The sequence below is a fragment of the Melanotaenia boesemani genome, chromosome 3 (assembly GCF_017639745.1).
Source record: "Melanotaenia boesemani isolate fMelBoe1 chromosome 3, fMelBoe1.pri, whole genome shotgun sequence".
Lineage (NCBI taxonomy): Eukaryota > Metazoa > Chordata > Actinopteri > Atheriniformes > Melanotaeniidae > Melanotaenia > Melanotaenia boesemani.
Window position 1 is genome coordinate 11789721 of NC_055684.1, and position 13649 is coordinate 11803369.

Below are 13649 nucleotides of genomic sequence, written 5' to 3' on the forward strand. Positions count from 1 at the left end.
TAGTTTAAAAAAATAATAATATTTTAAGTCCTCACACTTCTTTTGTCCTCCACTTTTCCAGTTTCCTCAAATGTTAAAGGACATATTACACACCATGCTGAGATCGGCCACGTTTACAGCTAAAAGTTCTTTCACCTTGTTACTGCAGAAATCCTGTTTTCTGACAGTCAAACTGTTTTATCTTTGCTGCTTTTCATTTACTTGGAAGAAAAATACAAAGAAATGAGGAGCCACGAAATTACATTTAATAATGTAATGAGGTGTCAAACTTCATCTTGTGAACACTAGAGGGCAGTAAAAACTAAAGATGGAAGTTTTAAGTTGTTTAAAACGTAAAGAAGAAGAAACACGGAAGTTTTATATCTGTTGCGTCCACATGTGTTTCTCATCCGTTATGTCTAAATTAAGATGAATATAAGTAACTAAAGGAATTATTCATGCGAGATGAAAACTGGAGGAGTTGTAATGAGTTAAAGGTGAGACGTTTATACAGGAAATACTTCCTTTTTTAAACAAATAGCCTTTTTTATACTTAAACGAAATTTGGAGTCATGAAGGAAGAAATCATAACATTTTCTAATAAATTTACCTCTTATGTGTACATATATTAGTTCTATGGAAATAAAACATGATAAATAGTTTTGTTTTACCACAGTTAGCTGTCTACCCACACATGCAGAGATATTTGACATTTTATGGCACTTGCTGAACAACGTGGAAATTTGTACCTTCATGTTTCTTTTTTGTTTGCTTCTGACCTCATATAAAACAAAATAATTTATTGTGCTGATTTTAGATCAGATCGTGAGTTTTTCAGCAGTTTGAATGAGAGCTGATGAATAATTGTGTTTTCTTCCCAGACATAGTTTAAAGATGCTGAGTGACTGTGAAGCTGTAGAGCTGCTATCCTTCCTGACCCCCAGTACACGTCCTGATGTCAAAGGGAAGGCCACCGAGTATCTCCTGGGACTGTCTGGACACAGGTGGGATGAGGATGATGACTATGCAAGGATAGTTTGTGTCCATTGTTCAGATTTTCTCAACCCAGATGCAGATGTTGGTCCTCACTCACTCAGTCACTTCCTCTGCTGTGTGGTCCTGATGTGTTTTACCGTCTCACCACAGATCTATTAAAAGGAAGCACATTACACATGATGATCAATGGCAGTAAAATGACAAAATACTGATCTTAAAGTCTGTGCTGCACATGCACAGAATAATATGGTATTTGTGGTGTAAAAATCAATAACACAGTAGTATTTTAAGTATGTAACTCCATTTTCATTATGCAAAACTGCTCTGGAAGCTGTTTCCTAATCAAACTACAAACTACACCCCATTAGCATGAATAGAATAAAATAATCCTTGATTTGTCTGTCAACAATGAAACCTGCATTGTTACAGCAGCAGGATGGACCAAACTCAGAGCACATTAGATACACTGAGAAGCAAGATAAGCAGTTTCCTCTGAAATGTAATGTAGTGAGCTGAGAACTTACATACACATGTTTTATGTTTTGAGCTAAATTCCGACTTTTTGGGATGGTGTGATAAGTAATATTGCCAAACTGATTGGGTATAACTGAGTTTATCCCGTGCTCATTGTATGTTAGCAGCTGATTGAACTCGCACAAAAAAATCAAATACAATGCTGAAAATATTTTAATGCTCTTACAAGAAAAGTCATGCTGAGAAACTGGATCTCCAAGATTCCCCCAAGCTTGAGGACTGGTACGAAGAAATACTGAGAATTTTCCCACTGGAAATAGTTTCTACTTGCATGAATTTATGAAAGACTTCAGTAAAAGCTGTATATATTGTAATTGTAATATATAAAAATGTATTTTTATTTAAGCAGACTAATTGTGCAGCCTGTAAATGAGACAAACTACAGACATGGAAACACATGAACGTTGCAGTGAGCACCAAAAAACAAACAAACAAACAAACAAAAAAAACCCACACATTTATTGCACTTTAGACTGTATTTGCACATTAGTTAAAATAATCTTGCACAGTTGGATGTTAAGCAGTTTCAGCCTTCAGCAGAGCTGGCATCTGCAGGATGGAAGCCATCATGAAACCTGAAGGAAGGAACAGACTCTGCAGGGTCATAAAAATAATACAAGTCCCTCCCATCCTAATCACAACTCGCTCAGCTAACTGCCCTCTGGTAGATGTGACAGGAAAAAGTTGAACAAACAAACTTAAGGTTTTTTTTTTCTCTTTTTTTCTCATCATATGAAATACTCAGACACTGCCACTGAAAATAAGCTCATTTTTATTCTAAATGTTTATTGTATTGTATTTATGTTTTATTTCCAGCAGTGAGACTCCTTTGTGGTGATGCAGACTGATCCAGGAATAACTCTGTGGAAGATAAAACTCTGTAATTGCTGCTAATGTTTGATCAGAAACCAAAATCCTGTTTGTTTTCAGGGATGGTTGCCGCTTCCTGCGCTCTAAACCCGACTTAGTATCTGCACTGTTTGCGCTGACCTCTGACCCCTCTATTGCCATAGTAAAGGACTGTTACCACATCCTCATCAACCTGTCAGCTGATGAAACTCTGCACCAGGTAAGCAGTGAGATCTGAAGGAAACAACAAAATGGATTATTTATCTTAAAAGACAAACATGTTACAGGTGTGTGTTCTTGGTTTTGTGTCATCCAGGTTTTGGTGACTGAGGTGAAAGTTCTCCCAGCGTTGTTAAAGAACATTCTGGATCCAGAGTACTTGTTCTCTGATCAGATCTCAACCATCCTCTCAAACCTGACCCGTCATGAGAGGACCTGCAAGACGGTGTTTGAGGTGAGCCGGGTCATTTTACCTTTAGTTAGACTGTGGACTTAGTCTGTCAGGTGTTCATCAGTAAACAAACACCTGACAGATTTTGTAGTTTAAAGCAACAACACATAACAACACCATAGAATCACCGTCCACTTTATCAGGTCCTCCTTGCTAGTACCGGATTGGACCCCCTTTTTCCTTCAGAACTGCCTTAATTCTTGGTGTCATAGTTTCAATAAAAATGGACATGGTCGGCAACAATGCTCATGTAGGCTGTGGTGGTTAAACCATACCGTGCTGGTAGCAGAGAAAATATCCCACACACCATTACACCACCAACAGCCTGGCGTGTTGATACAAGGCAGGATGGATCCATGTTTTTTGTTTCCACCAAATTCTGACCCTACCACCTAAGTGTGGAGCTGAAATGGAGATTCATAGACCAGGAAACATTTTTCCATCTTCTATTGTCCAGTGTTGGTGAGTCTGTGTGAATTGTAGCCTCAGTTTCCTGTTCTTAGCTGACAGGAGGCACCTGGTGTCTTCTGCTACTGTAATCTATCTGCTTCAATGTTGGATGTGTTATGTGTTCAGAGATGCTATTCTGCAGACCTTGATTGAAACCAGTGCTTGTTTGACTTTTTGTTGCCTTTCTATCATCTCCAACCAGTCTGCCCATTCTCCTCTGACACCAACAAGACATTCTGGTCCAGACAGCTGCTGCTCACTGGATATTTTCTCTTTTCAGACCATCTCTGTAAACCCTGGAGATGGTTGTATGTGAAAATCCCAGTAGATCAGCAGTTTCTGAAATACTCTTCCTTTCTACCTCATTCTGATGCTTAGATTAAACTTGTCTACATGACTAAATGTACTGAGTTGCTGCCATGTGATTGGCTGATTAGATTTAGCTGTTAACAAGCAGTTGAACAGGTGAACCTGATGAAGTGGAGGAGGGTGTAGAAGATAATTTAATATATGCTGAAATATTTCCCACCTTTGTTTTAGTCCAGAAACTAGAGTAAAACTGTCTTCATTGTCTTTGTTGGGAAAGTCTTAGGGAGCAAATTCTACTCGGACCCCAAGCATTCACAAATTCAAAGTCAATGTATTTACAGTTTATTCTCACTAATCCCGTCAGGTGGAGCTTTCTCTGAGAGCTCAATAATGACAGATAAAGAGTGTCTTTGCTCTCTCAGGTGCTGCAGGAGGAGGTTGGTTTGGCAAAGCTGGTGGAAATCTTCTGCACCGAAGGTTACAATAAGAAGGCTAAACTCCACTACCTGGGTCCTCTGCTGTCCAACCTGACCCAGCTGTCTGAGGCCAGAAACTACATAATGGACAAGGACAGGTCACTGATAACACTGCAGAGCGACAGCTGAGGATCAAGAGATCCATGCAGATTTTTATGTGCATGGATTTGAGATATTCTTGGTCTTGTCTGCTGTCTGGCTCTGGCTGGCATTTTATGCATGGTGGGGCATCAGTGCAGATGATGCCTCTAAATAGTTAATTAGGGTTAAATACTACTCCTCGTGTGAGAGAACTGAAGAGGAGAAGCAAATAAAATGCTGTAAGAACAAATACAGGTGAAATGCAAAAAATTAGAATATTGCACAAAACTTAATTTATTTCAGTACATCAACTTAAAAGGGTAAACTAATATGTTATATAGACTCCTTATATGCAAAGTGGGATATTTCAAGAATTTATTTGTTATAAGTTTTATTATTATGGCTTAAAGCTTATGAAAACCCAAAAATCATCATCCCAGAAAATGATAATAGTGTGAAAAGGTTCTAGTCAGCTATTTAATCCAAAACACCTGCAAAGGACTCCTGAGCATTTAAATGGTCTCTGTTTATTTTAGTAGAATTTAAAATCATGGGGAAGACTGCTGACCTGACAGTTGTTAGAAAACCATCACTGACACCCTCCACAAGGAGGGAAAGCCTCAAAAGGTAATTGCTAAAGAAGCTGGATGCTCTCAAAGTGCTGCATCACAGCACATCAATGAAAAGTTGAGTGGAAGGAAAAGTGTGGAAGAAAAATTTGGACCAACCAGCATTCTGGAGAGGATCGTCAGGAAAAGGCTTTTTAAAAATGTGGGGAGCTTCACAAGGAGTGGACTGAGGCTGGAGTTAGTGCTTCCAGAGCCACCACACACAGACAGATCCTGGACATGGACTTCAAATGTCGGATTCCTTTTCAAGCTGCTCCTGAACAAAACATCCGAAGCATCTTACCTGGTCTAAAGAAAAAATAAACTGGTCTGCTGAGCAGTGGTCCAAAGCGCTCTTTTCTGATGAGCAAATCCTACATCTCATTTGGAAATAAAGGTCCAGAGTCTGGAGGAAGAATGGAGAGGCAACAATCCAAGACACTTAAAGAGCAGCGTGAAGTTTCCACAGTCTGTGTGGGTTTGGAGCCATGTCATCTGCCGGTGTTGGTCCGCTGGGCTTCAAGTCCAGAGTCAGTGCAGCGTCTACCAGGAGATTTTAGAGGACTTCATGCTTCCTTCAGCAGAAAAGCTTTTTGGAAATGCTGACTTTATTTTCCAGCAGGACCTGGCACCTGCCCACACTGCCAGAAGAACCAGAACCTGGTTCAGTGACCAAGGATTACTGTGCTTGATTGGCCAGCAAACTCTCCTGACCTGAACCCCGTAGAAAATCTCTGTTTGCCAAGAGAAAGATGAGACACATGAGACCGAGCAGTGCAGGAGAGCTGAAGGCCGCTATTGAAGCACCCTGGTCTTCCATTACACCCCAGCAGTGCTGATAACATCCATGCCGCGCCGCACTGAGGCAGTAATTCATGCAAACGGGGCTCAAACCAGGTACCGAGTTCATATGCATGACTGTACTCTTCAGATGGTCAACATTTCTGTATTCAAGACCTTTTTTATTCATTTCATGTAATTTTCAAATTTTCTGAGATTTGGATTTTTGGGTTTTCATAAGCTGTAAGCCATGATCATCAAAATTATAACAAATACATGCTTGTCTCACTTTACATGTAATACATCTATATAAGTTAACCTTTTTAAGCTGAAATAAATTAAGTTTTGTGCAATATTGTAATTTTTTGAGTTTCACCTGTATCTGCATCTGGATGTGCAGAGTCTGTAGGTTAGGCATGTTTCAGTTCACTTTAGACATGTTTAGCTCTGCAGCCTCTGCAGCATGTGCTCATGTTGTTTGTGTGTTTCAGGTGTGTAATTCAGAGGTTGTTGCCCTTTACACAGTACCAGGCGTCGATCATGAGAAGGGGCGGAGTCATAGGAACCCTGCGCAACTGTTGCTTCGACCACAGTAAGAGAGGCTCACATGTACATCACTGAGAGTGATAGAAAAGTTTTCTCCACTGGCTCCACTTCCACCATTACACTACCAGACCCTGTGACTGTGGTTACTTTGTTTTAACACTGGGAGTTAGAGTAGGATGTGGAATTTTTCTCCATGTACATCTTTGGTTTCAGTGGAAATTATGTATGTTTTTGGTGAAAAGGAATAAAAATGGGCATCTTTACAGGATTCAGATTGAGCTTCCTTTCTGCCTGAACACACAGCTGCAGCCAGACCGAAGTGAGGATGTGACCTGCACAGTTTCAGTATCCTGTGAAAAAAACAAACAAAAAAACAACCTGAAATCAGTAAAATCTTAGATGTTTGAGAAAACTTTGGAAGAATGAGTACACATTACTCATTGCAATGTGTACAATGAGTAATGTGAAATCTCAGAGAACATGAAGCAGCATCTTTGCCAAACTAGCTGTGTCTACACCGAGTTATCCAAATGATCTAACGCTGTGCTCCGCTGTCCAGCTCATCATGAGTGGTTGCTAAGCGACGCCGTGGACATCCTGCCTTTCCTCCTGCTGCCATTGGCCGGCCCAGAGGAGCTGACGGAAGAGGAAAATGAAGGTGCGCCTGAGGAATTTTATTAATTTAATATTTTTCTGAGCAGTGGCTCTGAAACATTTTACGTCATGTACCAACTCAGAAGATAAAAGGCTCCGTCTCTAGTCTTTCTGGAGATTGCTACACGTACTACAGAGTATTTATATCTACACTGTCGCTATAAAAACACTCAGCCATGTTGAGACATGGACTAGGACAGAGGTCTCCCAACTCCGGTCCTCATGAGCTACTGTCCTGCAGGTTTTAGACGTCTCATACTAAAACACATCTCTGCACAAGCCTGTTAATGACCCAGCGATTTGAGTCAGGTGGTTTGCATCAGGGTAGAATCCAGAACCTGCAGGACAGTAGCTCACGAGGACCAGAGTTGGAGATCCCTGGACTAGGATGTACTTGTTGTGCATAGCGCTGCTAGTTGTGACTAACAGAAGCTGATGTCATGTTCAGGTCTGCCTGTGGACCTACAGTATCTGCCAGAGGACAAGAAACGAGAAGGAGATCCAGACATCAGGAAGATGCTTCTAGAAACGCTTTTACTGGTACTGAACAACACAAACACATGCAGACTTGTGCTTTCATGCAGAACTCCTCACTCTTTCTCTGTTACACAGCTCACGGCGACTAAAGCCGGGCGGCAGACACTGAAAGACAAAAACGTTTATCCCATCATGAGGGAGTTTCACCGCTGGGAGAAAGACGTCCACGCTACAGCAGCCTGTGAGAAACTGGTACAGGTAGGAAAGATCTGGAAACCTGTTTAATGTTAAAGGGACAACAATCAGCTGTCATGGTGCAAAGGAAGTACATCCTCCTCCAGCTGTAACCTCAGATAAACCACTCACGACATATTACACTGTCATTAAACAGAAACTAGACTCAGTGTGTGAAAAATTAAGCCCACCTCATGATCCAGCTAAAAAACAAATAACACAGCTCAGCATAACATGGCTCTGTGACAATTATAAAGAAATTAAAAAAAGCAAAGTGACGATGTTACCCAACAGATATCAAAAACAGAAGCCAGAACAAAATGATAAACAAAACCCTGTAGTAGAGAGGAGCAGAGTGCAGGCTAAACAAACATTAAATACAGGTCCTGTATATAAAGTAGGAAGCAGACAGGATGCAGGACCAAGGTTTTAATGAATACTGACACAGACAAACCGGGAAACACAACGGGTCCATGAGATGAAGACTACAATAAATTGGCAAGGAGGAACTGAGCCCACAGGCCTAAATACACTGAAGGTCTAATGAGGAACAGGTGAAGTGAATGAGCAAATCAAACCAGGTGCACCAGTGAACAGGAAGCAGAAAGCAAAACAGAATTCACGAGGGAAAGAACTACAAAATAAGACAAGAAAATAGAACTAAAATGACAAGGCTACAAAAACCTAAATCAGAACCCACAGGTCATGATATGCATGTCATATTTTTATTGTGAGTTCAGTCCATCATAATGTTATGCCAGGATTTCTAGTTTTAAGGAGTTTTAATTCCCTTTCAATTCGGAATAAAAAGTAAATCCTCTTTAAAATGACCTTGTAAACACCTGATTCCGAATGAAAATGACCATTCCGAGTTAAACTTGAATCCAAAGTAAGTGGCTGCTTTATTCTGATTTTAAATCCGAATTAAATAATTCCTCAATCATGTTCATTCCGCTTTAAATTAATTCCGGTCGTTGTGCACATGCTCGTTACCTTGTCCTGTTGCGATGACGGTACGGTACTCTCTCTCCCCTCTCCTCCTCAGCTGAGTGAAGTAGTACGCTAGATCGAGCTGCTGCTTCAAATTATGATTAAAATCAAAGCAAAAATGGTTGTTATTATCCGATCTTGTTGTAAACGAAAAGAAGCAGGAAGCAGAGTTTGTTTTCTTCTGGTAGACATAAATACGTCACGCCTGCCCCCTGTCCAATCAGAACACCTACCAAACCCCAGATCTAAAGCGGAATTAAATAAAGGCAATTAAACCTGCTTTCCGTGTAAACCTCAATTTAGAATCACTATTTCTATGTAAACGTGAGGGAGAATACTTTAATTCTGAATAATTAATTCCGAATTCATAAACATCTTGTAACCGTGGCCAGTGAGGGTGCTTCCACCAGTCGTGCCGCGCAGTGTTTCTGAGGTGCACATGAAGCGCCGTGACGCTCCGCTTCTCTAAAAATAACGGCTGTTCTATTTTGCAGCTTACCACATGGAAACCGCATCAATCTAGAGCCGAACGGCTCATTTAGACAGGAAATCAGTCAATGAAAAGCAAAGTGGAGCCGGTCGGTTTTAAAAATAAAGCACTACATGCAGCCTTTGGATCGGGTTTTATTCTGAAACATCAACATTACATCATAACCAGCTGCACTGGCACCGAGCCTTCAGGTGAGAGGTCATGCTTGACACCATGGTCGACGAGACGTTTATCTTGGAGGTGAAAAGTCACACCATTTTATACGGCACCACACATCCCCAGTGTAAAGCAGTAAAGAGTAAATAATCTTTTGATGGTTTATTGTTCTCTATAAATGCCCATAAATGGACCACCTATTGCAGGATGTTACAGTTCTTGTGTGGGCGAATGAACTGGAAAGCTCCTGGTGTGGCAGGGTGCTAGGTGGAAAGCTCGGCGTTGCCGCTCCACTGTGCTCCCACGTTCGGTGGAACAGAGGGGTTAGTTAGAAGAGTAGGTTTTTCTTACTAACAGCAAAAGTCAGAAATTGGAACAGCCTAATGACCTTGACTGTTAAAGTATAAGACACAGGCCCAGTTATACAGGTGAATTAAAGGTAGCAGGCAGTTCTGACCAGTACACAGTCATCTCCACTATACATATCCAACATAATGGGAAGAAGTTTGTATCCATTTTATTTTTTAGTTAAGTTGTGATATAAGTATGATGGACAATTTTTAGGATTTAGCCCAGTTAAAGACAGAAATATTTGTGTCACATGCCCAAACCCTTTGCCAGTCCAAGCCAGTCTGAAGGGTGGCCAAGATCCTTCTCCCAAGCCTGTTTAGTGGCCTGAGAGTTAGAAGCTGAGCTGGAGTTTAGAGGCCTGTAAAACGAACTGATGCATTTTTTAGACTGTGGGGAAATTACAGTGTCTCCTGTGGGAGACTTAGTAGAGTTAGTCATTAAGAGGGAGTTATTATGGGTGCCAGTGCTGAAAGCACTGAGGGACACATACTACTGTCGTCTACTGTCTAACTCCACCCGCAGCTTCGACTCTGCCCCCACAAAGTTATATCAAAACGCACGTCTCGATCAGGAAAAGTGTTATGTAATCGCAGAAAACTGCAACTTTTTTCCCAATAGGAATGAATGGGAGTTGGTCAGCATGAGCCAAAAACCCAGCCAACTTTGGAAACCTACAGCTCAGCCTACCTTCACCTAGAAACATTCAAAGTTTAAACGGGTCACGAAAGATAAAACTTTGACTGGCTTTAAGGAGATTTTGATATCTTTTATGTTTTTTACACAATCCCAGGTTGTGTTTTAAGAAAAATTAGGTATCGGCCCAAAATCCTCTCCAGTCTAGCATTCACTATATCTGGCCCAAAAATTCTACTCAAAGAAGTGTGTCTCACGCCCAGAGTTTTCCCTGTACATACACAGATTATATATCAAAACGGAGGAATTTAAGTTGGCTTCAAATGATCCTCAGCTGCGAAAGAGCTGGGACTTAGAGATTTTGAGCTACATTACTCCAAGCGTAAGAAAGCCTACTTTTTCCTCCTGTTAAACCCCATTCAACAGAGACTTGGATTCTCAGACCTAAACACAATTCTCATGTGTTTTTAGCTTACGACCATTTAAATTCTGTTCACATTAGGATAAAATACATTACATCCATGTGTTTCTACAACCCTTCTGGTGCTCATGATTAAACAATTTATTGATGTGATGTTTTGTTTGCGAACAGCAGTTGGTTGTTAAAGGGGTTCTTTCATCTTTCATGTGAGTGCTGACTGTGTCTGTTTCATAGTCTGCAGTCACAATCAGGTCTGGAGAGTCTGAGATGTAGCTCTTCGGTTTTTACAGGTCTGACCTTGGGCTGGCCTTCCTGGGTAGATTTGCAGCTGCACTGACTGTTTTCCACTTGTGAATAATCTTTTGTCTTTAATTTGATAGAGAAGTTCACACTGATGGTGACCAGTTAATGATTGCATTTGATCAGCAGCACCTGGCTGCTACTGACCCTCTTGATTGGGCAAACTTAGTTTTTCACACAATTTGGCTGAGTTTGTGTTAACTGAATTATAACACAGTGTAATATGTTATTTGTACTAGATAAACTGACAGCTAAATGTGTAAAACAGGTGGTCCGATCCCACTGCTGCTCTGCAAACGTGAGGTTACATAAGATGTTTAAGGAAATTTGCCTACATTTGATTCCAAAAGAACTGTAGGAGATCATTTACTGAACAATAATAAAATATTTTGAAAGTCAAAGATGAACTTAGGAGTTCCCTGAATATCACCCTGAAGAGAGAAAAAGAAAAAATATTAACAAAAAACAGCAAATATTCGCAGATTGTAAATACAATGTCACCTCAACCCTCCTTCCTTCCAGGTGTTGATTGGTGACGAGCCGGAGAAAGGGATGGAGAACCTGATGGAGGTGGAGATCCCTGAGGATGTGAAGGAGAAGCTAAAGGAGGCTGACGCCAAGGAGCAGGAGGAGCTGGAGAAAGAGGAAAAGAAGAGGCAGGAGGAGGAGGAAGAGGAGAAGAAGAGTGATGCAGAAAGAACAGATGGAGAACGGGAGAGTGGACTGATGAAATAAACTGCTCAGACATCACTTTGATATCGTCACTCAGATGGGACATTTACAGGAAAAAAAAACACCTCATACTGTCAAGATCCCAGTAAATTCACTAACAAGTTTTATTTCTGAGTTACAGCTCACATTATTATCATGATTTACTGGAGTTAATTGACTTGGCTACTGATCTAATTAAAAAAAAAAAATTTTCTTAAAAGTTTTCTGATTTGAACCACTTACTAAATACACATGTACAAAGGAAATTATTTTCTGTGTCTTCACCGGCCAAATTAGTCTATTTAGAAAATCTAATAAAATTAAAAAAAAAAACTCTCTCAAAAGAAGTTGGGAGTTATATTTACCATCATGTCACATCAATTCTTTATTTTGACCAAATTTGAGGGCTGAGCTGAATAGTGAAACGATTGACTCCTGATTGGCTCTTCTAAAATACTTTTTTACCTTGTCAGAAAACATCATGGGGTTCAGGAAAGATGGCTGGAGAAATTTGCAAGGACTAAGGAAAACATGACAGGAATCCGATCATACATAAATTCAGCTATGATGTGGATTTGCATCCCCATGTTTTTATCATTCTCTTTTATGGAGGCTGTCATATCATCTTAATGATAGAAATGATTACTTTTTTTTATCAAGTTGGCTACTCCAAAAAAGAAATAAAAAGACTGTAAAGTGAAAGATGCTCCTGTGTATCCTAGACTAAAGGAGATAAGAAATGAAGAACCAAGGTACTTTCTTCAATATGTAGAGATTTCATTTGTCTCTTTAGGGTAATACTCAAACACTTTTAGTAGTTTTATTCAGGAACATTCCTGGTATTCCTGATTAAAAAGATGACTAACCAGACCCTGTCTCTTTTGTGGATGCTCCTTTTATACCCAATTGTGACACCCTCACCTGCCACCTACAGCTTACTAAGTCAACTTTTATTGTATTTTATAAAACTTCCTAACCTTTGTTGAAATGAAGTTCAGTCTATGAGCGTTCTCTAACAGGTAGTGAAGTAAAAGTATGTCATCAAGTCCTATGTTCCCATGAAGTAAATGTTCATAGTATCCAGTAGTATGTTTTCACATTCTGGTCGGCATCTTGTAGTTTTTTTTTATGTAAAGTCTCATGGAATTAATCAAATATTCATAAACATTATCTAATGAAAATGTTGCAGGCCTGCTGCATTACTTCACTCACATTTCCATCATTTTTATCCCGGTATTTATGGAATTAATTCACTGATTTATGATTTAGTACAGCTAGAAGAAATGCAACAAGACGGCATGAAAAAACATGGCAAGGGGCAAAATTTCCACATTTTATTTTTTTTTTATTTTATTTTTTATAGCCCAAAAACTGCATAGGATCTCATTCTGTTTTTAAATTAAAGCCAGTTTCATATCAATACTAAGAATTTTAACTAGGCTGCACGGTGGTGTGGTGGTTAGCACTTCAGCCTCACAGCAAGAAGGTCGCGGTTGGGGGGAGGTTCGAACCTTGAGGGCGGTGGCCTTTCTGTGTGGAGTTTGCATGTTCTCCCTTTGTATGTGTGGATTCTCTCCGGGTACTCCAGCTTCCTCACACCGTCCAATAACATGCATGTTAGGTTAGTTGGTGACTCTAAAAATTCTCCCTAGGAGCGTGTGTGAGTGTGAATGGTTGTTTGTCCCCTATGTGTTGGTCCTGTGATGGACTGGTGACCTGTCCAGGGTGCACCCTGCACCTGTTAAGCCTGGGATAGGCTCCAGCTTACCCGTGACCTGTCATGGAATAAGTACAGAGAATGAATGAATTTTAACTAGATCAAACACCTAAAAAGAAAACCAAGAACTAATCTTTAAAATGTCTTGCACTAAAAGTCTACTAAAACCTCTTGATTTTACACTGAGAGATAAATTTGTGAAAAAACAGAATAAGTGCTTTTAAAATTGGTCATTTAATATCATTCAAAATGGAAATAAAACACTTTTTATTCTTTATCATGACTTTGTTTTATGTTTTGTTTTTTTCCTTTTATTATTAAATTTAAATAATTATATTGTAAGAATCTAGAAATGGTAAGCTATACTTTAAAATGATCAGACAGAAAATGTAGAAACTCGGACTCACTTGCACAGTATCCACATGCTGATAGTTCTATTTATTTGCTTACATTTAT

The 13649-nt window shown here is 39.9% G+C and overlaps 1 protein-coding gene across 1 annotated transcript; it reads left to right on the plus strand.

The window, feature by feature from the left end:
• The first annotated feature begins 328 nt into the window (after positions 1-328).
• On the plus strand, positions 329-11878 carry hgh1 (HGH1 homolog (S. cerevisiae)). The gene is made up of 10 exons (XM_041981076.1): positions 329-476; positions 861-983; positions 2440-2578; positions 2675-2812; positions 3991-4142; positions 6005-6105; positions 6619-6717; positions 7162-7253; positions 7326-7448; positions 11288-11878. The coding sequence occupies exons 2-10, from the start codon at positions 874-876 to the stop codon at positions 11498-11500; spliced, it is 1167 nt and encodes a 388-aa protein (XP_041837010.1). The 5' UTR covers positions 329-476; positions 861-873; the 3' UTR covers positions 11501-11878.
• The last annotated feature ends 1771 nt before the right edge of the window (positions 11879-13649 follow it).